This window comes from Cherax quadricarinatus, chromosome 81 (assembly GCF_038502225.1).
Source record: "Cherax quadricarinatus isolate ZL_2023a chromosome 81, ASM3850222v1, whole genome shotgun sequence".
Classification (NCBI taxonomy): domain Eukaryota; kingdom Metazoa; phylum Arthropoda; class Malacostraca; order Decapoda; family Parastacidae; genus Cherax; species Cherax quadricarinatus.
Window position 1 is genome coordinate 3096609 of NC_091372.1, and position 24485 is coordinate 3121093.

Consider the following 24485-nt stretch of genomic DNA (forward strand, 5'->3'; position numbering starts at 1 on the left):
TAGAATTTAGGCGTACTAGTACGCTAAAAACCCTGGGTCGTAAGCCGTACTAGTACGTCCGAAACCCTCAAAGGGTTAATATCATAATTTTATAATAATTATTTTATAATAAGTGATAATGATTAATGCATATTCTTAAAAAGAATAAAATGTAATGCGATGAGATATTGGCAGAGACAAAATAGCTTCATTTGTTTCTTTGTATTTTACAGCAGTATACAGAGTTCATTCTGGTTCACACCAAAACTTGCCGTGTGCACTACAAAGATGCCAACGACCAGCGAGTATCAGACGAGTATGATGTTACCTTGCTGGTCTCTCACAACACCAATGCTGAGGACCGCTCCGATGAGCGTCCAAACGTCTTGCATCTCAATTACTACGTCATCTTGACCAGCACTCGGTGAGAAACACGTCTCATATCTACCAGAGACCTGATTTTGTTTGCTAAAATATGTTGCAAGTCTCCTTGTGTATTTGTTTTAACATAAAATTAATCTTTAATGCATTATTTACTCTAAATTAGACTCTCTTATAAAGATATACAGTTGCTGCTTTGAGAATTCAAGTTCATGAATTGAATGTCATGTAATTTAAAAAAAATGTACCTATGACCTTACTAGACTATATTATATTTTATATATTATCACACTGGCCGATTCCCACCAAGGCAGGGTGGCCCAAAAAAGAAAAACTTTCACCATCATTCACTCCATCACTGTCTTGCCAGAAGGGTGCTTTACACTACAGTTTTTAAACTGCAACATTAACACCCCTCCTTCAGAGTGCAGGCACTGTACTTCCCATCTCCAGGACTCAAGTCCGGCCTGCCGGTTTCCCTGAACCCCTTCATAAATGTTACTTTGCTCACACTCCAACAGCACGTCAAGTATTAAAAACCATTTGTCTCCATTCACTCCTATCAAACACGCTCACGCATGCCTGCGGGAAGTCCAAGCCCCTCGCACACAAAACCTCCTTTACCCCCTCCCTCCAACCTTTCCTAGGCCGACCTCTACCCCGCCTTCCTTCCACTACAGACTGATACACTCTTGAAGTCATTCTGTTTCGCTCCATTCTCTCTACATGTCCGAACCACCTCAACAACCCTTCCTCAGCCCTCTGGACAACAGTTTTGGTAATCCCGCACCTCTTCCTAATTTCCAAACTACGAATTCTCTGCATTATATTCACACCACACATTGCCCTCAGACATGACATCTCCACTGCCTCCAGCCTTTTCCTTGTTGAAACATTCACCACCCATGTCACTATTATTGTATCTTATTGCTGGCAGCAATTCACCATATTCCTTATGCATTTACCTTTTGCAATCAGTGCAGTACACATTACAAGGTCTGTCCTTTCTCCACTTCTTCGTCTCTTCAATGGGGTGCCTTGATGCTGAGGAGCTCTTGATCCAAGGAATTGTAGCTACCTTTGCCTTGGATTAAACCTGAATGCCTTCCATTCCTCAGATGTATCATAACTGGATTTAACACTTCCCCATGACTATAATAATTAACTTTGACCTTTAATAATAATAATAAGAAGAAAATCTTTATTTCTACAAATACATGTACAAGGTATACAGGCCTAGCTCACATCAATGACATACTACTATATAGAAAGTCCCTTGTTATGCAGAGCATTTTGGGCAATTTTGTCCCCAGGATATGACCCACATTGGTCGACTAACAGTCAGGCACCCATTTTACTGCTAGGTGAACATGGGCAGCAGGTGTCTTTAGGAAGCACATCCTAATAATAATATAATAATATTTATTATTTATTAACACACTGGCCGATTCCCACCAAGGCAGGGTGGCCCAAAAAAGAAAAACTTTCACCATCATTCACTCTATCACTGTCTTGAAAGAAGGGTGTTTTACACTACAGTTTTTAAACTGCAACATTAACACCCCTCCTTCAGAGTGCAGGCACTGTACTTCCCATCTCCAGGACTCAAGTCCGGCCTGCCGGTTTCCCTGAACCCCTTCATAAATGTTACTTTGCTCACACTCCAACAGCACGTCAAGTATTAAAAACCATTTGTCTCTATTCACTCCTATTAAACATGCTCACGCATGCCCGCTGGAAGCCCAAGCCCCTCGCACACAAAACCTCCTTTATCCCCTCCCTCCAACCTTTCCTAGGCCGACCCCTACACCGCCTTCCTTCCGCTACAGACTGATACACTCTTGAAGTCATTCTGTTTCGCTCCATTCTCTCTACATGTCCGAACCACCTCAACAACCCTTCCTCATCCCTCTGGACAACAGTTTTGGCAATCCCGCACCTCCTCCTAATTTCCAAACTACGAATTCTCTGCATTATATTCACACCACACATTGCCCTCAAACATGACATCTCCACTGCCTCCAGCCTTCTCCTCGCTGCAACATTCATCACCCATGCTTCACACTCATATAAGAGCATTGGTAAAACTATACTCTCATACATTCCCCTCTTTGCCTCCAAGGACAAAGTTCTTTGTCTCCACAGACTCCTAAGTGCACCACTCACCCTTTTCCCCTCATCAATTCTATGATTCACCTCATCTTTCATAGATCCATCCGCTGACACGTCCACTCCCAAATACAGTGGACCCCCGCATACCGTCGGCATCACATAATGTTTAATCCGCATACCGCTCGCTTTTATCGCAAAAAATTTGCCTCGCATACCGCTCAAAAACCCGCTCACCGCTGTTCGTCCGAGAAGCGTTCAATGTGCGCCCTTAGCCAGCCTCACATGTGCCGCCGGTGGCATTGTTTACCAGCCAGCCTCCGCGGTAACATCCAAGCATACAATCGGAACATTTCGTATTATTACAGTGTTTTTGGTGATTTTATCTGCAAAATAAGTGACCATGGGCCCCAAGAAAGCTTCTAGTGCCAACCCTACAGCAATAAGGGTGAGAATTACTATAGAGATGAAGAAAAAGATCATTGATAAGTATGAAAGTGGAGTGCGTGTCTCCGAGCTGGCCAGGTTGTATAATAAACCCCAATCAACCATCGCTACTATTGGTGGTACAGCTGCTGCTGCTGCTGTACCACCGTCAGCTGCTGCTGTAGTACTGTCTGCTGCTGCTGTAGCATCGTCTGCTGCTGCTGTAGCACTGTCAGCTGCTGCTGCTGCTGCTGTAGCACCGTTGTTGGTGTGGCTTATTGAGAATACCAAGAAACAATTAACCCCAGAGGATTTGCCACCCAGGATAACCCAAAAAAGTCAGTGTCATCGAAGACTGCCTAACTTATTTCCATTGGGGTCCTTAATCTTGTCTCCCAGGATGCAACCCACACCAGTCGACTAACACCCAGGTGAACAGGGAAAATGCCTGGAACTAGTGCTCATATTGGTGAATTTAAAGCCAGCAAAGGTTGGTTTGAGAGATTTAAGAATCGTAGTGGCATACACAGTGTGATAAGGCCTGTTCTGGAAGAAAATGCCAAACAGGACCTACAGTACTCAGGAGGAAAAGGCACTCCCAGGACACAGTGTCTCATCAGTCATTGCTGCATCTTCAATAAAGGTAAGTGTCATTTATTCTTCATTTAGTAGAGTAGTACATGCACAATATATATTGTGCATGTACTACTCTACTATTGTGCATGTATCCTTCTCTGTGTGTGTAGGAAAATGTATATTTCATGTGGTAAAAAATTTTTTTTCATACTTTTGGGTGTCTTGCACGGATTAATTTGATTTCCATTATTTCTTATGGGGAAAATTCATTCGCATACCGATCATTTCACATAACAATGAGCCCTCTTGCACGGATTAAAGTCGCTATGCGGGGGTCCACTGTATCTGAATACATTCACCTCCTCCATACTCTCTCCCTCCAATCTGATATCCAATCTTTCATCACCTAATCTTTTTGTTATCCTCATAACCTTACTCTTTCCTATATTCACTTTTAATTTTCTTCTTTTACATACCCTACCAAATTCATCCACCAACCTCTGCAACTTCTCTTCAGAATCTCCCAAGAGCACAGTGTCATCAGCAAAGAGCAACTGTGACAACTCCCACTTTATGTGTGATTTTTTATCTTTTAACTCCATGCCTCTTGCCAAGACCCTCGCATTTACTTCTCTTACAACCCCATCTATAAATATATTAAACAACCACGGTGACATCACACATCCTTGTCTAAGGCCTACTTTTACTGGGAAATAATCTCCCCCTTTCCTTCATACTCTAACTTGAGCCTCACTTCTTCTTCTTTCAACACACCGGCCGTATCCCACCAAGGCGGGGTGGTACAAAAGGAAAAACGAAAGCCTCTCCTTTTACATTTAGTAATATATACAGTAAAAGGGGTTACTAGCCCTTGAGCCTCACTATCCTCGTAAAAACTCGTCACTGCTTTCAGTAACCTACCTCCTATACCATACACCTGCAACATCTGCCACATTGCCCCCCTATCCACCCTGTCATATGCCTTTTCCAAATCCATAAATGCCACAAAAACTTCTTTAGCCTTATCTAAATACTGCTCACTTATATGTTTCACTGTAAACACCTGGTCCACACACCCCCTATCTTTCCTAAAGCCTCCTTGTTCATCTGCTATCCTATTCTCCGTCTTACTCTTAATTCTTTCAATAATAACTCTACCATGCACTTTACCAGGTATACTTAATTTTTTTTTTTTTTTTTTTCTTTCAACAAACCGGCCGTATCCCACCAAGGCAGGGTGTCCCAAAAGGAAAAATGAAAGTTTCTCCTTTTACATTTAGTAATTTATACAGGAGAAGGGGTTACTAGCCCCTTGCTCCCGGCATTTTAGCCACCTCTTACAACACGCATGGCTTACGGAGGAAGAATTCTGTTCCACTTCCCCATGGAGATAAGAGGAAATAAAAAAGAACAAGAACTAGAAAGAAAATAGCAGAAAACCCAGAGGGTGTGTATATATATGCTTGTACATGTATGTATAGTGTGACCTAAGTGTAAGTAGAAGTAGCAAGATGTACCTGAAATCTTGCATGTTTATGAGACAGAAAAAAGACACCAGCAATCCTACCATCGTGTAAAACAATTACAGGCTTTCATTTTACAATCACTTGGCAGGACGGTAGTACCTCCCTGGGCAGTTGTTGTCGACCAACCTACTACCTACAACTCAACAGACTTCTCCCCCTATAATTTTTGCACTCTCTTTTGTCCCCTTTGCCTTTAAACAAAGGAACTATGCATGCTCTCTGCCAATCCCTAGGTGCCTTACCCTCTTCCATACATTTATTAAATAATAGCACCAACCACTCCAAAACCATATCCCCACTTGCTTTTAACATATCTATCTTTATCCCATCAATCCTAGCTGCTTTACCCCCTTTCATTTTACCTACTGCCTACTCCCCCACACTCACAACTGGCTCTTCCTCACTCCTACAAGATGTTATTCCTCCTTGCCCTATACACAAAATCACAGCTTCCCTATCTTCATCAACATTTAACAATTCCTCAAAATATTCCCTCTATCTTCCCAATACCTCTAACTCTCCATTTAATAACTCTCCTCTCCCATTTTTAACTGTTCTCTAGGCTTCCTTAACTTGTTAATCTCACTCCAAAACTTTTTCTTATTTTCAACAAAATTTGTTGATAACATCTCACCCACTCTCTCATTTGCTCTCTTTTTACATTGCTTCACCACTCTCTTAACAAGTAGCCGGCAATGAAACTATCACTTTCGGGGAGGGGGAAAAAAAGGCGGGAATAGCGGGAGCTTGACTTACCCTACCTTAACAAGTAGCCGGCAATGAAACTATTGTTACTATATACTCCCTCGCTACTCCTATCTATTAAACTTTTTCCTCACAGACCCCATTGCCTATGCTCTCATTAGCCCATCTATCCTCCAATAGCTGTTTATATCTTACCCTAACTGCCTCCTCTTTTAGTTTATAAACCTTCACCTCTCTCTTCCCTGATGCACCTATTCTCCTTGTATCCCACCTACCTTTTACTCTCATTGTAGCTACAACTAAAAAGTGATCTGATATATCTGTGGCCCCTCTATAAACATGTACATCCTGAAGTCTACTCAACAGTCTTTTATCTACCAATACATAATCCAACAAACTACTGTCACTTTGCCCTACATCATGTCTTGTATACTTATTTATCCTCTTTTTCTTAAAATATGTATTACCTATAACTAAACCCCTTTCTATACAAAGTTAAATCAAAGGGCTTCCATTATCATTTACACCTGGCACCCCAAACTTACCTACCACACCCTCTCTAAAAGTTTCTCCTACTTTAGCATTCAGGTCCCCTACCACAATTACTCTCTCACTTGGTTCAAAGGTTCCTATACATTCACTTAACATCTCCCAAAATCTCTCTCTCTCCTCTACATTCCTCTCTTCTCCAGGTGCATACAAGCTTATTATGACCCACTTTTCGCATCCCACCTTTACTTTAATCCACATAATCCTTGAATTGCGCATTCATTTTCTCTTTTCTCCTTCCATAACTGATCCTTCAACATTATTCAAATTCAAATTCAAAGTTTATTCTCTGTAAGGATTACAATGCTGAGTTTACAGAATTTGGTTATTGTGTGGTTTACATGTAGTAAAATAATAATTACAGAGTGTACCACTAGAACACCTAGCATGGCTAGGCATTTCGGGCAGACTTAAATTAAATCTTAAGTTTAAAATATTACAAAATTATGAGGTAAGTTGGTATTATGGCTAAGTGGCTAAATACTAGTTTGTGAGTTTAGCAATGTGAATGCTTTTGTTTTGGCACTATACATAGTTTCAGTATTGGAGTATCACAGGCCAACTTATGACTAGTTAAGATTCATTATTTTGAGATTGAGATTGATATTTCTGTTTATGGTCAAATGGGTGAATGAGTGTAAGTGTGAACCACCAGGTGGTATTCGTATAATTAGTTGACAGGGTGTATCAGGGAGATAAGATGTTTTCTGATCGTAGTTTTGAAGTTGATGAATGTGTCTGCAGTTTTAGAATTTTCAGTTAGGGTGTTCCAGATTTTAGGGCCTTTGACATACATTGAATTTTTGTAAAGGTTTAGTCGGACACGGGGAATGTCATAGAGATGTTTGTGTATGGTGTTGTGCCTGTGGGTTCTGTCACAACTATCAAGAAAGCATTTTAGGTCAAGGTTAATATTGGAATTTAAGGTCCTGTAGATGTAGATTGCACGGTAGTAAGTGTGGATGTACTGAACGGGGAGTAAGTTTAGATCTTTGAAGAGTGGGGGGGTGTGTTGCCAGGGATGGGATTTAGTGATTATTCTTACTGCGGCTTTTTGTTGGGTTATTATTGGCTTTAGGTGTGTTGCTGCAGTTGAACCCCAAGCACAGATAGCATAGGTGAGGTATGGATATATAAGTGAATGGTATAGGGTGAGAAGGGCAGTTTGCGGCATGTAGTATTGTATCTTGGAGAGGATCCCAACCGTTTTGGATACTTTTTTGGTTATGTGTTGGATATGGGTTCTGAAATTCAGGTTGTTGTCGAGGTATTGGCCTAGGAATTTGCCCTCATTATGCCTGGTAATTAGAGTGTTGTCGATCTTAATGTTAATTTGCGCATCTCCTGCTCTGCTACCAAACATAATGTAGTAGGTTTTGTCAGCGTTAAGCATAAGTTTATTGGCTGTCATCCAAGTCGATATTTTGATCAGCTCCTCATTAACAATGGTGTTGAGGGTGGCAAGATTAGGGTGAGAGATGACATAAGTCGTGTCGTCAGCAAAGAGAATGGGGTTCAGGTGTTGAGATATGTTTGGAAGATCATTGATGTATATGAGGAAGAGCAGGGGACTAAGGACACTTCCCTGTGGAACTCCAGTATTAAGTGGCTGTGTTGTTGATGCTGTGTCTTTATTGGTGGCATACTGATACCTATTAGTAAAGTAAGATTTGAAATATGCAAGCGCATGGCGTCTTATACCATAATGGTCAAGTTTGTGGAGTAGGATGCCGTGGTCTACTGTGTCAAAAGCTTTTCTTAGGTCAATAAAAATTCCTAGTGGATATTCCTTATTTTCCAATGCTGTGTAAAGCAGATCTAGCATTTTTATGATTGCATCGTTAGTGCTTTTATTTTTCCTGAATCCAAATTGGCAGGGGTTGAGTATGTTTTGTGCCGTTATAAATGAATATAGTCTCCTGTGCACGAGTTTCTCAAAGATTTTGGATAGCAATGGTAAGTTTGATATTGGCCTATAGTTGTTTAAATCTGTAGAGTCACCACCTTTATGTATTGGTGTAACCCTTGCAATCTTGAGAAGTTTTGGGAAGGTGCTAGTTTCTAGTGACTTGTTAAAAAGTAATGAGATAGTATGTGAGAGGACATGGGCCGCTCTCTTGTACAATAATGGTGGGACATGAGACAGATTCCCTGAGTTATTTTTAAGTGACTTTATAATCTCGGTGACTTCCGTGGGCTCAGTTGGAGCAAGATAGAAGGAATTTGGGAAATTCCCATCTAGGTAGTCCCCGGCATGGGCATTGGTTCGTGGGATTTTATTGGCGAGATTAGAACCTATGGTTGAGAAGAAGTCAATTATCTTGTTAGCTGTGTCAGTGGGTTGCAGTGGTGTTTCATTAGGTTTAGTTAGGACAATATTCTTGGTTTTTTTCCATTTGTGGGTCCCTAGAATCTGAGAGAGTGTTTTCCAGGTCTTTTTTATATCTCCTCTTGTGTCAGTGAATCTACTGGAGTAGTATAGTTGTTTGGCTTTCTTTATTACTTTGGTGAGGACTGATGAATAGTGTTTAAGAATATCTTTGTGTATTAAGCCCTGTCTATATTGCTTTTCATATTGGTGTTTCTTATCAATGGATTTCAGAATGGTGCTGGTTTATTGCTACCCCTTCCTTAGCTCTAACTCTCTCAGATACTCCAGATTTAATCCCATTTATTTCCCCCCACCAAAACTCCCCTACCCCCTTCAGCTTTGTTTCGCTTAGGGCCAGGACATCCAACTTCTTTTCATTCATAACATCAGCAATCATCTGTTTCTTGTCATCCGCACTACATCCACGCACATTCAAGCATCCCAGTTTTATAAAGTTTTTCTTCTTCTCTTTTTTAGTAAATGTTTACAGGAGAAGGGGTTACTAGCCCATATAATAATAATATCTTTATTTACTACAAGTACATGTACAAGGTATACAGGCCTAGCTGACATCAGTGGCATACTACTGTTACGCCTGGTCACCTTCCACATTACTTTGTGCCGAAATATCACTTAATATCATATTGCGAACTTCCTTATTAACCCTTAAACGGTCCAAAGAGATTGACGTTCAAATTCGTCTTGCTACAAAAGTAGATCTACTTTTTTTTGCATATTTTCAAATATAACAAAAAAAATTTAGATAAAAGTTTTTTTACACATTTTCAAATGTAAAACAAAAAAGAAGATCTACATTTTTTTACATACTTTCAGATGTTGAAAAAACGTATATATACGTTTGGACCGTTTAAGGGTTAATAGCTAAAATAAGGGGGTCCAACTACATAATATTATCTGGGGCCATAGTATCTTACTAAACAAAATCATGTTCAATTAATATGTATTGTAACTTGACTTAACGTCATAGGTTAGGAGTAACAGTGCAGGTATTGTAAAGTGCTTGAGTAACAACCAGTCTCTGGTTCAACCCCAAGCTACCTCTGAGAATGACATGTGACCTGCCTCATGTCAGGTCATGCCTCCTCACAGCAAGCAGTAGCAGCTGGTCTTCAGCCCAAGGTGCATCTCTTTGAGATACTTTGTTGTGACAGAACCCTATTCCTTTGAGAATACGATAGATGGTGCTCGAAGGGGACAAACGTGTCTCTTACATCCCGTGTTAAATTATCTTGATTATTCACAGGCGATTTGGAGAACCCTGTGAAGTTACCTTAGGTAACTTTGCAAGAATGAATGGTGGTGATACCTTAAGGTCATGTAAATAGTTCTGTATGTATATTCTTGCACTCGTAAGATACGAGAGATATGCAAATGACTTATAATTGATGTATTTCTAACTTAACCCTTTCAGGGTCCGTCCCGTAGATCTACGGCTTTACGTTCAGGGTCCAAACCGTAGATCTACCCCATGAGCTCAGCTCACTCTGATAAACTGTGAGTGGTACATTTCGGCCTAGATATGAGAGAATACATCTATGTGGTATGTGTGCACCACATAAAACAGATCCTGCAGCACACTGTGTATAATGAGAGAAAAAAAATGAAATCATGATTTTTCGATTAAAACAGCAACTTTGCAGTGTTTTTTCGTATGTTTTTTATAGTTGTATTTGCGATTTCTTGGTCTCATTTGATAGAATGGAAGACATCTTACAGAAATAGAGATGATTTTGATTGGTTTTAGCATTGGAAATGGCTTGAAACTGAGCTCAAAGTAGCGGAAATGTTAAATTTTTGCCGATATTCAAGAGTAAACAAACGACCTCACACATCTAATACACGTCAGCTGGTGGGTCTAATATGCATTCACAAATATGGTGATAATATTTATACAATTATTACAGTATTGCATAACAGTAAATCTTCTATTTTTTGGTGTGAATAAAAATTCATTATGTGACTAAAAAATCAAAATGGAATTTATTTGTAAAGCCTCAAAACATAACTAATGAACAGAGGAAATGTTAGTTTAGTGCCAGGAATGCCTACATTGTTCATTCTGGACCCTATTTTGAAATTGGAATATTTTGAACTTTGTGTTAAATTGGCCAAATTAACAATTTCCGATCACTTTATTTTGTAGTTGAAACAGTTGACTTGGCGATTTCTTGTGTTCAATCGATAGAATAGAAGTAATACTAGTGAAATAGCTAAGAATTTGGTTGATTGGAATAATGTAATTGGCCTAAAATGGGAGTCAAAGTCGGCAAAATCGCCGATTCGTAAATATCGCTGACACATCAAAATTCGCGAGAGCATAATTTCGTCAATTTTCCACCAAATTTCGTACTTTTTGTTTTATTACCTTCACAAAAAGATTCTCTACGATTTCATAAGAAAAAATAACAAATTTTTTTTTTGAAAATTCTTGGACACTGGTGCGTGACTCCAGATTTGGGCCTTGGACCCTGAAAGGGTTAAGAAACAATATGACATTAAAAGGCCTCTAAATTTTACTTGTTTACCTGGAGTTTACCTGGAGAGAGTTCCGGGGGTCAACGCCCCCGCGGCCCGGTCTGTGACCAGGCCTCCTGGTGGATCAGAGCCTGATCATCCAGGTTCTTGGTTTCCTAGAAAAAGTAGCTAAAAGTCTATTGAATTATTGCACCTTGACCTCTTTTAAAGTGATAAGGAGGACAGGCAGGCAGTACTGCTATATAGAAAGCTGCTTGTTATGCTGAGTATTTCAGGCAAGTTAGGTCAGCTTTGTCCCAGAATGCGACCCACACCAGCCGACTAACACCCAGGTACCCATATTACTGATTGGTGAACATAGACACCCGGTGTAAAGAAACACGTCCAGTGTTTCTACCCTCACTGGGAATCGAACCCAGACCCTCGCCGTGTGAAACGAGCTTTAGCCACCAGGCCATGGGGCACCGCAGTGTTTCCGCCTATACCAGGGATTGACCACTGGACCTCAGTGTGTGAGCTGAGTAAGCTAGCAGTCAAGCAGTGTATACAGTTTACAATCCTTAGTTTTATTTTCTGCTTTTTTTTCTACTTTAGAGGCCTCACAGATGGGAGATCTATTTCCATCTGTGAGGCCTCTAAATATCTCAGCTCTGCCACCCTTTCCCCCTCCCCCCTACCCCCTCCCCCATCTTATGTCTATTTATTTATTTATTTATTTAAAAATTTGAGCACACATACAGAGGTACAACAAATACAGGTAAGAGCAGTATGCCAAAGCCACTTATACTATGCATAGCATTACGGGCTGGCTTAAAATTAACTTAAGATTAACTAAGCAATGATGAAATCAGTGATAAAACATTAATGTAAACAGGTTACTATAAAGCACAAGTGAGTATTACAAAGACAGGTCATATTGTTGTATGCATTGTTGTACATTCAGTAGAATGGAGTATTCTGTTAGGTAGTGTATTTAAAAAATAATAAAGTTAGATTGGGTTTTAGGTTTAACATTTATGTGATATAATTGTGAGAAACATTTAAGATATACAATTTATAAGGTTCAGTTATTCAGTATTTATTTGGTTTTGGATTAAGCATAAGCATAAGTTTTTGAGAAATAGCCTATCCCCCTCATCTTATGGCTTATGATGACTTATGGGTGGCAATATACAATATGTTTGTAGTTATAGTATAGTACATAATTCATAGAGATTACTCAGTGCTGAACTGTCAAATCCAGGGAGATGTACCCGAATCGTATTCTGGAGAAAAAGATGGGACGGTTTCGCACTGTCTCGATTGCACCTTCCCTAGGAAAGCGCTGGACTCCATATTCAACCTATGCAGGTAAGATTGGTTGTACTTTAAGCCTTTAATATTTTAAAATATTATAGTAAATATATCATAAGTTTTATTTGCACAATGAAATCTTTCTGAATAAAAGAACTCATTGTAAATTTATAGCCATGAAAATGATGGACTGAACATGTTATGTTGAACATAGTATAAAATACCAACAAGTTGATGGGAAGATACAAGTGTAACAGTTGAGTATATTTATTGTTGAAATGTTTTGCCTACACAGTAGACGTCTTCAGTCAGATACACCTGTTGCCTCTGTATGTGACTGAAGAAGCCTACTATGTATGTGAAATGTTTCAGTAATAAAGATACCCAACTGATACACATTGGTCTTAATCATCAACTGAACATGAACATCATTCATTGAAGTTCTTCTCTGTGTTCATCATAAGAACAGCAGCTCGCTGAGATGCATACCTTTGATGAGTTCCCAGAAAGGATTAAGATTATTTGGATGATGAGTCAGGAGAATTCACTTAACAGTGACTGTAGTGTTTGATAATGCAGTACTTTTATAACTCTATGTTTATTTAGGTACAGGTACACATAAATACAATTACACAAATTATCATACATAGTAACTTATGCAAAACACCCACTGTGAGAAAATAGTGAACTTCTGAGCACTTTAATGATTTCTCACGCAGTCACAGGAACGCTTGGAAGTTCACTATTTTTCACAGTGGTTGTTTTGCTTATTGTGATATCATCTATTTACTGTGACCTTATTGCATAGGAACATATGTGCAAATTACCTGGATAACTCAAAAATTATATAATTTATGGACAGAAGAGAGTGATCAGAGTGGTTCAGTCACCCCTCCTTCTGCAACGGCTGTGTCTGCTGCTACTGAAGATGAGGCTACCCAAGCTGCCTCAACTGCAGTTGGTCTCCCACCCCCTCTCAAGTCATATATTGGCATTAGGTATGTTAGTACATGTGTTTGTAGGATGAAGGGTGCTCTAGTAAAACTTTTTAAAATATGCAAACATTATCTTTCAGCCCATAGCAGGATACGAACCAGCACATTCTGCCTCTGCAGATTTGAATCCTGGATGGAAATAAATGTTATAAAATACTGACACAATGGAAATATAAACACTTAAGCAGTATAATGTGATACTTTATTGACAATGTTTCGCCCACGCAGTGGGCTTTATTAAGTCACTACTTACAGTAGTATTATTATAGTAGTAACAAGACACTTTCAGCAAAACTTATTAATAGTATGTTTTGTCCAGGTATTTCATGCAGTCTCCAGTAGATGTAATGTTTTGTCCAGGTACTTGATGAAGCCTCTAGTAGATGTAATGTTTTGTCCAGGTACTTGATGCAGTCTCTAGTAGATGTAACATTTTGTCTAGGTACTTGATGAAGCCTCCATTAGGTGTAATGTTTTGTCCAAGTACAGTGGACCCCCCGCCTTACGATATTAATCCGTTCCTGAGAGCTCATCGTAAATCGAAATTATCATAAAGCAAATTCATTTTCCCCGTAAGAAATAATGGAAATCAAATTAATCCGTGCAAGACACCTCAAAGTATGAAAAAAATTTTTTTTACCACATGAAATATTAATTTTAATACACACAAACTGAAGAAGACATGCACAATTACTACTCTACTAAGAATAGAATACATGACACTTACCTTTATTGAAAATCTGGTGATGATTGATGGGATGGGAGGAGGGGAGTGTAGAAGTTATTGTTTAGAAGGGGAATCCCTTCCATTAGAACTTGAGGTAGCAAGTCCTTTTCCGGGGTTACTTCCCTTCTTCTTTTAATGCCACTAGGACCAGCTTGAGAGCCACTGGACCTCAGTTGCACAACAAATCTGTCCATAGAGCTCTGTACCTCCCGTTCCTTTAAGATTTGCCTAAAATGGGCCACAACATTGTCATTGTAAGTCACCAGCACAGCTTGCAATAGTTGTGTTAGGGTGATTTTCATCCATAAAGGTTTGCAGTTCAATCCACTTTGCACACATTTCCTTAATCTTTGAAGTAGGCACAATGGATTCCACAACTGGCATAGGCTTCTCAGGGTTAGTTCCAAACCCTTCAAAATCTTTCTTAATTTCCATACTAATTCTCACCCTTTTTACCACAGGGTTGGCACTAGAAGCTTTCTTGGGGCCCATGGTGACTTATTTTGCAGTTACAAGCACAAAAAACACTGGGATAAGGTGAAATGTACCAAATGTATACGTGGATGCGACCGCACTGGCTGGCTTGTAAACACGGGCACCCACGGGGCAGCTGAGGCCACACGTGGGATGCGTCCCGGACAAATCACGTAAGGCGAGTTTTTTATCGTGAGGCGAGGCAAAATTTTTGCGTTCAAATGCTTCGTATGGCGAATTAAACGTAACGCGATGCATTCGTGAGGCGGAGGCCCACTGTACTTGATGCAGTCTCCAGTACCTGTAATGTCGTATTACTAAAAAAAAGCTTCTTTGCTGAAAATCTCATCTTACTACCATTTGTCAGCTCATAGCCACATATTTACGCCTAATAACTACTTTATACATCAGATCAGAGAGCGTAAACTACCTTGGGTACTACACACAGTATGAAGAGACCATGCAGAGGACACTGGAGGCTCAGGCAGAGGATGCAAGATCTCGTATCCATCACATCTTCAACCAGGCTAAGATTCATTGCAGGTGGGATATATCATACAAGTTTTTCCTGTAATTAAATTTTTATAAAGAAGAAAAAGGCACAATATCGTGGCTGGAACAATACTCAAATAACCCACACGTAGGATGACATTTTTGTCCTACTTGGACTAGTAAATGGTTCAGGCTGGACTGAAATGTTGACATTAGTTTCTTTCTCCTGTGTGTGGGTTATTTGTGTATAAATTTTTATCTCTGCCAAATGTGTTTTGGTTTAAAAATGTTTAAATTCACTGAATGTTGATATAGAGCATTGTCCCCAATTATCTTATTAACTGATGATCTCCATATTTTTCATTGTGGCATACCCATGAGATACATGTGATTAGTTTTATATTTCTGCCCAGCTAGGCCTAAGACCAGTCTTTCCTGTTGAGTGTTCATCCTGGCTGTTGCTGTTAGCAGCCAGTTAGTCAACATACCCATCACACCCTGGTTGTTGTGGCACTTTTATGTAGTGCTCCAGTTTCTTCTTGAAGACTTGTACCTCTGATCCAGCAATATTTCTGATATCTTCTGGTAGTATGCTAGGTTGTCTTGGACTATGGGTGTTGACATGGTGTTCTTTTATTATCCCTTTGGCTTCCCTGCTTTCACTGGCTTTATTTTACACTTCCTACCATATCTCTCACTCCAGCAAGTTGTTACAGTAGTGAACATCAAAATGGTATACAATACCGACAGGTTGTTAGGTAAGACACATATGCAACAGTTAGACAACTTTATTCCGAAACGTTTCGCCTACACAGTAGGCTTCTTCAGTCGAATACAGAAAGTAGGCAGGAACAGTAGAGATGTGAAGACGATGTAATCAGTCCATCACCCTTAAAGTCGTAGAATTTGAGGTTGTCAGTCCCTCGGCCTGGAGAAGTTCAGTTCCATAGTCAGGAACTATCTGAAGATCAAGCGACAGTGCGGAGACTTAAATACTGTCGGAAGGAGAGGTGCAGGGTAGTAGTAGTAGTAGTAGTAGTAGTAGTAGTAGTGAGAGGCAACTGAGAGGTCATGTCCCTCTCAGATCCAACCCTTCTCACTTGAAAAGCTTGTCCAAGGTGTTTTCTGTACCAAGATGCCACGTGTTGCAGTGTCTGACAAGATGAACATCAAAATGGTATACAATACCGACAGGTTGTTAGGTAAGACACATATGCAACAGTTAGACAACTTTATTCCGAAACGTTTCGCCTACACAGTAGGCTTCTTCAGTCGAATACAGAAAGTAGGCAGGAACAGTAGAGATGTGAAGACGATGTAATCAGTCCATCACCCTTAAAGTCGTAGAATTTGAGGTTGTCAGTCCCTCGGCCTGGAGAAGTTCAGTTCCATAGTCAGGAACTATCTGAAGATCAAGCGACAGTGCGGAGACTTAAATACTGTCGGAAGGAGAGGTGCAGGGTAGTAGTAGTAGTAGTAGTAGTAGTAGTGAGAGGCAACTGAGAGGTCATGTCCCTCTCAGATCCAACCCTTCTCACTTGAAAAGCTTGTCCAAGGTGTTTTCTGTACCAAGATGCCACGTGTTGCAGTGTCTGACAAGATGAACATCAAAATGGTATACAATACCGACAGGTTGTTAGGTAAGACACATATGCAACAGTTAGACAACTTTATTCCGAAACGTTTCGCCTACACAGTAGGCTTCTTCAGTCGAATACAGAAAGTAGGCAGGAACAGTAGAGATGTGAAGACGATGTAATCAGTCCATCACCCTTAAAGTCGTAGAATTTGAGGTTGTCAGTCCCTCGGCCTGGAGAAGTTCAGTTCCATAGTCAGGAACTATCTGAAGATCAAGCGACAGTGCGGAGACTTAAATACTGTCGGAAGGAGAGGTGCAGGGTAGTAGTAGTAGTAGTAGTAGTAGTAGTAGTGAGAGGCAACTGAGAGGTCATGTCCCTCTCAGATCCAACCCTTCTCACTTGAAAAGCTTGTCCAAGGTGTTTTCTGTACCAAGCTTTTCAAGTGAGAAGGGTTGGATCTGAGAGGGACATGACCTCTCAGTTGCCTCTCACTACTACTACTACTACTACTACTACCCTGCACCTCTCCTTCCGACAGTATTTAAGTCTCCGCACTGTCGCTTGATCTTCAGATAGTTCCTGACTATGGAACTGAACTTCTCCAGGCCGAGGGACTGACAACCTCAAATTCTACGACTTTAAGGGTGATGGACTGATTACATCGTCTTCACATCTCTACTGTTCCTGCCTACTTTCTGTATTCGACTGAAGAAGCCTACTGTGTAGGCGAAACGTTTCGGAATAAAGTTGTCTAACTGTTGCATATGTGTCTTACCTGTTACAGTAGTGTGTAGACTTTACACCAGACCCTCAGATATCTTCCATGTATATTACCAGGTATTAGGTATGGGATGATACCAAATTTTTGGCCTATGCTGATACCAGTACTCAGTTAAGCCAATATTGATACCATCAAAATTAGCCAATACCCACTAGTACTACTACTTCAGCACACCCCTACCAGGTATCTCTCTCTCTCTCCACTAAAGAGAGTACATTGCAAGTACGTACTTTTAGGCATTTTCAGTATTGTAAATATGTTATTGGCTCTGTAGGTAGCACATTTTTTCACTACAGTAGAACCCCCGTATCCACTGATTCGGTATCCGCAGTTTCAGTTATCCATGGTTTACTGTGGCCCCAAAATATCTCTTTAATTTTGCATAATAAATAGCCACAAAGTGCAAAAGTAGAAATGCTGGCAGTTCTTCCAAGCCTAAGATAAGCCGTGAAGTGCTTCACATCAGTGAAAAAGTGACATTTCTCCACCTATTGTGCATAATTTACCAGTTAAACTTTATAATAGGGTTTGCTACTATCCACACTTTTGGTATCTGCAGCAGGTCCTTGGAATACATCCCCTGTGGATACAGGGGTCCTATTGTACACTTTCCATCTCTGATGTCACTCCTTCCTTAACACAGCTGTGAGTACAAAACAATATTGTAGAAGCAAGAGAACAAGTGACTTGAATAGTGTTAAGATTGGTATTATTTCTTATGTTTTGAAAGTTCTCATGCTCCACTCAGTTATTTTTCTTGCCCTTGTTACATTTGCTTCTCTAAATGACAAGTGTTCTAATATCATCATTATTCCCAAGTCTTTTTACATGTTCTCTTCATTCTATAAAATAGTTCTACTATGTTTTGTATCCAATATTCATTTTCAGTTCATTTTTTCCATATATGAGATGTTGGAATTTGTCCTCATTGCTCACTGGAACACATTGTTCATTTCTGCTTATAATTTCTCTGTCTCCTATTGAGGTGACTTTAACCCTTTCACTGACCAGACCCAAAATTTATATTGCTCCCAATGTCCACTTTTAAAAAAAAAATTCTTCTCAGATAGTAGAAACTTTTTCTGAATGTAACGACACCAAAAGTACTAAATTTGATGGAAAAACTATGCAATTACACAGGCGCAAAGTTAGCAGTCTGGGCACAGTTTATCCATTAGCAATTTCACTGACTTTGAGTCCTATTTTAAGTAAATTCTATTGTTGCATTTGACAAAGTTCTTAGCTATTTTGATAGTATGCTTTCCAGTCTATCAATTGTTATTAGGGCAATAAATTCATTCCCTAGAGATGGTTATTAATTTTTTGATATATATTCATTGTCTTGGAAGCAAGGGGCTAGTAACCCCTTCTCCTGTATATATTACTAAATGTAAAAGCAGAAACTTTTGTTTTTCCTTTTGGGCCGCCCTGCCTCAGTGGGATACGGCCAGTGTGTTGAAAGAGAGAAAGATTCATTGTCTTCTATTTTTCATTTTATTCCAACAGATTCATAATTAATTTTCAGAGTGAAATCTATTATAATTTAGTATTCTTCATATTTTTTTATATTGTCATAATTCTTGTGGTCTACTTATCCTATCTTCATCATCTTTTATTCAATATTTTATATAATTTGTTTTATGTGTCATTTTTATATACATAATTTCTTTTTTTCTTCTTCTTCTTCTTCTTTTTTTTCAACCAACCGGCCGTATCCCACCGAGGCAGGGTGGCCCAAAAAGAAAAACAAAAGCTTCTCTTTTTAAATTTAGTAATTTATACAAGAGAAGGGGTTACTAGCCCGTTGCCCCCAGCATTTTAGTTGCCTCTTACAACACGCATGGCTTACGAAAGAAGAATTCTGTTCCACTTCCCCATGGAGATAAGAGGAAATAAAGAAGAACAAGAACTAGTAAGAAAATAGCAGAAAACCCAGAGGGGTGTGTGTATATATATATATGCTTGTACATGTATGTATGTAGGTAGTAGGTTGGTAGACAGCAACCACCCAGGGAGGTACTACCGTCCTGCCAAGTGAGTGTAAAACGAAAGCCTGTGATTGTTTTACATGATGGTAGGATTGCTGATGTCTTTTGTCTGTCTCATAAATATGCAAGATTACAGGCATGTCTTGCTACTTCTACTTACACTTAGGTCACACTACACATACATGTACACATTTATTTATACACACTCATCTGAGTTTTCTTTGATTTTATCTTAATAGTTCTTGGTCTTATTAATTTTCCTTTTATATCCATGGGGAAGTGGAATAAGAATCTTTCCTCCGTAAGCCATGCGTGTTGTAAAAGTCAACTAAAATGCCGGGAACAATGGGCTAGTAACCCCTTTTCCTGTAAAGATTACTAAAAAGAATAAGAAGAAGAAAATTGTCAAAGTGGGAAGTCTGAATGTGCGTGGATGTTGTGCAGATGATAAGAAAGAGATGATTGTGGATGTTATGAATGAGAAGCTGGATGTCCTGGCTTTAAGTGAAACAAAGCTGAAGGGGGTGGGAGAGTTTCAGTGGAGAGGAATAAATGGGATTAGGTCAGGGGTTTCAAATAGAGTTAGAGCTAAAGAAGGAGTAGCAATAATGTTGAAGGATAAGCTATGGCAGGAAAAGAGGGACTATAAATGTATTAATTCAAGGATTATGTGGAGTAAAATAAAGATTGGATGTGAAAAGTGGGTTATAATAAGCGTGTATGCACCTGGAGAAGAGAGAAGTGTAGAGGAGAGAGAGATTTTGGGAAATGTTGAGTGAATGCGTGGGGAGTTTTGAATCAAGTGTGAGAGTAATGGTGGTTGGGGATTTCAATGCTAAAGTGGGTAAAAATGTTATGGAGGGAGTAGTAGGTAAATTTGGGGTGCCAGGGGTAAATGTAAATGGGGAGCCTTTAATTGAGCTATGTATAGAAAGAAATTTGGTAATAAGTAATACATATTTTATGAAAAAGAGGGTAAATAAATATACAAGGTATGATGTAGCACGTAATGAAAGTAGTTTATTAGATTATGTATTGGTGGATAAAAGGTTGATGGGTAGGCTCCAGGATGTACATGTTTATAGAGGGGCAACTGATATATCGGATCATTATTTAGTTGTAGCTACAGTTAGATTAAGAGGTAGATGGGAAAAGAGGAAGGTGGCAACAACAAGTAAGAGGGAGGTGAAAGTGTATAAACTAAGGGAGGAGGAAGTTCGGGTGAGATATAAGCGACTATTGGCAGAAAGGTGGGCTAGTGCAAAGATGAGTAGTGGGGGGGTTGAAGAGGGTTGGAATAGTTTTAAAAATGCAGTATTAGAATGTGGGGCAGAAGTTTGTGGTTATAGGAGGGTGGGAGCAGGAGGAAAGAGGAGTGATTGGTGGAATGATGAAGTAAAGGGTGTGATAAAAGAGAAAAAGGTAGCTTATGAGAGGTTTTTACAAAGCAGAAGTGTTATAAGAAGAGCAGAGTATATGGAGAGTAAAAGAAAGGTAAAGAGAGTGGTGAGAGAGTGCAAAAGGAGAGCAGATGATAGAGTGGGAGAGGCACTGTCAAGAAATTTTAATGAAAATAAGAAAAAATTTTGGAGTGAGTTAAACAAGTTAAGAAAGCCTAGGGAAAATATGGATTTGTCAGTTAAAAACAGAGTAGGGGAGTTAGTAGATGGGGAGATGGAGGTATTGGGTAGATGGCGAGAATATTTTGAGGAACTTTTAAATGTTAAGGAAGAAACAGAAGCAGTAATTTCATGCACTGTTCAGGGAGGTATACCATCTTTTAGGAGTGAAGAAGAGCAGAATGTAAGTGTGGGGGAGGTACGTGAGGCATTACGTAAAATGAAAGGGGGTAAAGCAGCTGGAACTGATGGGATCATGACAGAAATTTTAAAAGCAGGGGGGGATATAGTGTTGGAGTGGTTGGTACTTTTGTTTAATAAATGTATGAAAGAGGGGAAGGTACCTAGGGATTGGCGGAGAGCATGTATAGTCCCTTTATATAAAGGGAAAGGGGACAAAAGAGACTGTAAAAATTATAGAGGAATAAGCTTACTGAGTATACCAGGAAAAGTGTACGGTAGGGTTATAATTGAAAGAATTAGAGGTAAGACAGAATGTAGGATTGCGGATGAGCAAGGAGGTTTCAGAGTGGTTAGGGGATGTGTAGATCAAGTGTTTACATTGAAGCATATATGTGAACAGTATTTAGATAAAGGTAGGGAAGTTTTTATTGCATTTATGGATTTAGAAAAGGCATATGATAGAGTGGATAGAGGAGCAATGTGGCAGATGTTGCAAGTATATGGAATAGGTGGTAAGTTATTAAATGCTGTAAAGAGTTTTTATGAGGATAGTGAGGCTCAGGTTAGGGTGTGTAGAAGAGAGGGAGACTACTTCCCGGTAAAAGTAGGTCTTAGACAGGGATGTGTAATGTCACCATGGTTGTTTAATATATTTATAGATGGGGTTGTAAAGGAAGTAAATGCTAGGGTGTTCGGGAGAGGGGTGGGATTAAATTTTGGGGAATCAAATTCAAAATGGGAATTGACACAGTTACTTTTTGCTGATGATACTGTGCTTATGGGAGATTCTAAAGAAAAATTGCAAAGGTTAGTGGATGAGTTTGGGAATGTGTGTAAAGGTAGAAAGTTGAAAGTGAACATAGAAAAGAGTAAGGTGATGAGGGTGTCAAATGATTTAGATAAAGAAAAATTGGATATCAAATTGGGGAGGAGGAGTATGGAAGAAGTGAATGTTTTCAGATACTTGGGAGTTGACGTGTCGGCGGATGGATTTATGAAGGATGAGGTTAATCATAGAATTGATGAGGGAAAAAAGGTGAGTGGTGCGTTGAGGTATATGTGGAGTCAAAAAACGTTATCTATGGAGGCAAAGAAGGGAATGTATGAAAGTATAGTAGTACCAACACTCTTATATGGGTGTGAAGCTTGGGTGGTAAATGCAGCAGCGAGGAGACGGTTGGAGGCAGTGGAGATGTCCTGTTTAAGGGCAATGTGTGGTGTAAATATTATGCAGAAAATTCGGAGTGTGGAAATTAGGAGAAGGTGTGGAGTTAATAAAAGTATTAGTCAGAGGGCAGAAGAGGGGTTGTTGAGGTGGTTTGGTCATTTAGAGAGAATGGATCAAAGTAGAATGACATGGAAAGCATATAAATCTATAGGGGAAGGAAGGCGGGGTAGGGGTCGTCCTCGAAAGGGTTGGAGAGAGGGGGTAAAGGAGGTTTTGTGGGCAAGGGGCTTGGACTTCCAGCAAGCGTGCGTGAGCGTGTTAGATAGGAGTGAATGGAGACGAATGGTACTTGGGACCTGACGATCTGTTGGAGTGTGAGCAGGGTAATATTTAGTGAAGGGATTCAGGGAAACCGGTTATTTTCATATAGTCGGACTTGAGTCCTGGAAATGGGAAGTACAATGCCTGCACTTGAAAGGATGGGTTTGGGATATTGGCAGTTTGGAGGGATATGTTGTGTATCTTTATATGTGTATGCTTCTAGACTGTTGTATTCTGAGCACCTCTGCAAAAACAGTGATAATGTGCGAGTGTGGTGAAAGTGTTGAATGATGATGAAAGTATTTTCTTTTTGGGGATTTTCTTTCTTTTTTGGGTCACCCTGCCTCGGTGGGAGACGGCCGACTTGTTGAAAAAAACAAAAAAAAAAAACATGTATGTATAGTGTGACCTAAGTGTAAGTAGAAGTAGCAAAACGTACCTGAAATCTTGCATGTTTATGAGACAGAAAAAAGGACTCAGCAATCCTACCATCATGTAAAACAATTACAGGCTTTCTTTTTACACTCACTTGGTAGGACGGTAGTACCTCCCTTGGCGGCTGCTGTCTACCAACCTACTACCTAGGATGTAATTTCTTATCTGCCACATTTGTTTTTTATAATAATGTAATACATGTATTATCAATAAGGTAACAAAAGGACCCCAATGGAAATAAGTCACTCTGACTTTTTTTTGAGTTATCCCAGGTTCTCTATACATATCCTGCTATGTATGATAATCTTTGTAACTGTATTTGTGTATACCTGAGTAAACTTACTTACCGCCCATTCAGCTATTACAACTACCCTATAAAGTGCACAGAAGTCGTTAATTTGACCAGTTTTATGCAAAATTAAAAAATGCTTATTTTAAAATAAAGTACTTATTAATGTAGACATTGTAGGCAGTAAAACAACATTTGTTCTGGTCTCAGGTCTCCCCTACATTATGTTTGCCTTCCATTTTGAATTCATAATTACAAAAATACAAGATTTACTCTTATTTCTTGGATAATAAAAATATAACGAGGAATGTGGTCATAGTTTGCTGTGTCCCGATAATTAAATCGGACCTATTAACCCTTAAACGGTCCAAACGTATATATACGTTTTTTCAACATCTGAAAGTATGTCAAAAAATGTAGATCTTCTTTTTTGTTTTACATTTGAAAACGTGTAAAAAAAACTTTTATCTATCTTTTTTTTTGTTATATTTGAAAATATGTAAAAAAAAGTAGATCTACTTTTGTAGCACTATGAATTTGAACGTCGATCTGTTTGGACCGTTTAAGGGTTAAAAATCCATGATACAAACTGGGGGCCTTACCCATCCTCAGGAAAATTGGCAAAAGTCATATATTTCAACTATTTTGAGCCCAGTTTCAAACTACTTTCAGCGCTGAAAGCAATTAAAATCATCCCTGCTTCAGTAGTATGTTTTTCATTCTATCAAATCATACCAAGAAACTGCCAATAAAACCATAAAAATCACCCTAGAAACCTCAAATTTGCTATTTTAAACCAAACACGAGATCAGAATTTTACTTTTCCCATTTTGTTATGTATGAGACAGGATTTTTTTTATATTATGTACGCTCAGTGCACAGACCCAGTCTCTCAAATCTAGGCCAAAACTTACCACTCATAACTTATCTGACTAAGATGGCAGCTACACAAGGGACTCTTAATGATGTACTTCTACAGGACATCTACTATAAGGGTTAAATGCTTACTTTGGTATCATCCT

General features: G+C 39.3%; 1 protein-coding gene across 1 annotated transcript in view; it reads left to right on the plus strand.

The window, feature by feature from the left end:
• LOC128699781 (KICSTOR complex protein SZT2) overlaps positions 1–24485 on the plus strand; it is an 807931-nt gene that overhangs the window by 765604 nt on the left and 17842 nt on the right. Inside the window, 4 exon segments of the mRNA XM_070102247.1 lie at positions 213–403; positions 12362–12468; positions 13274–13409; positions 15019–15150. Of these exon segments, the coding sequence (XP_069958348.1) occupies positions 213–403; positions 12362–12468; positions 13274–13409; positions 15019–15150 (566 nt within the window).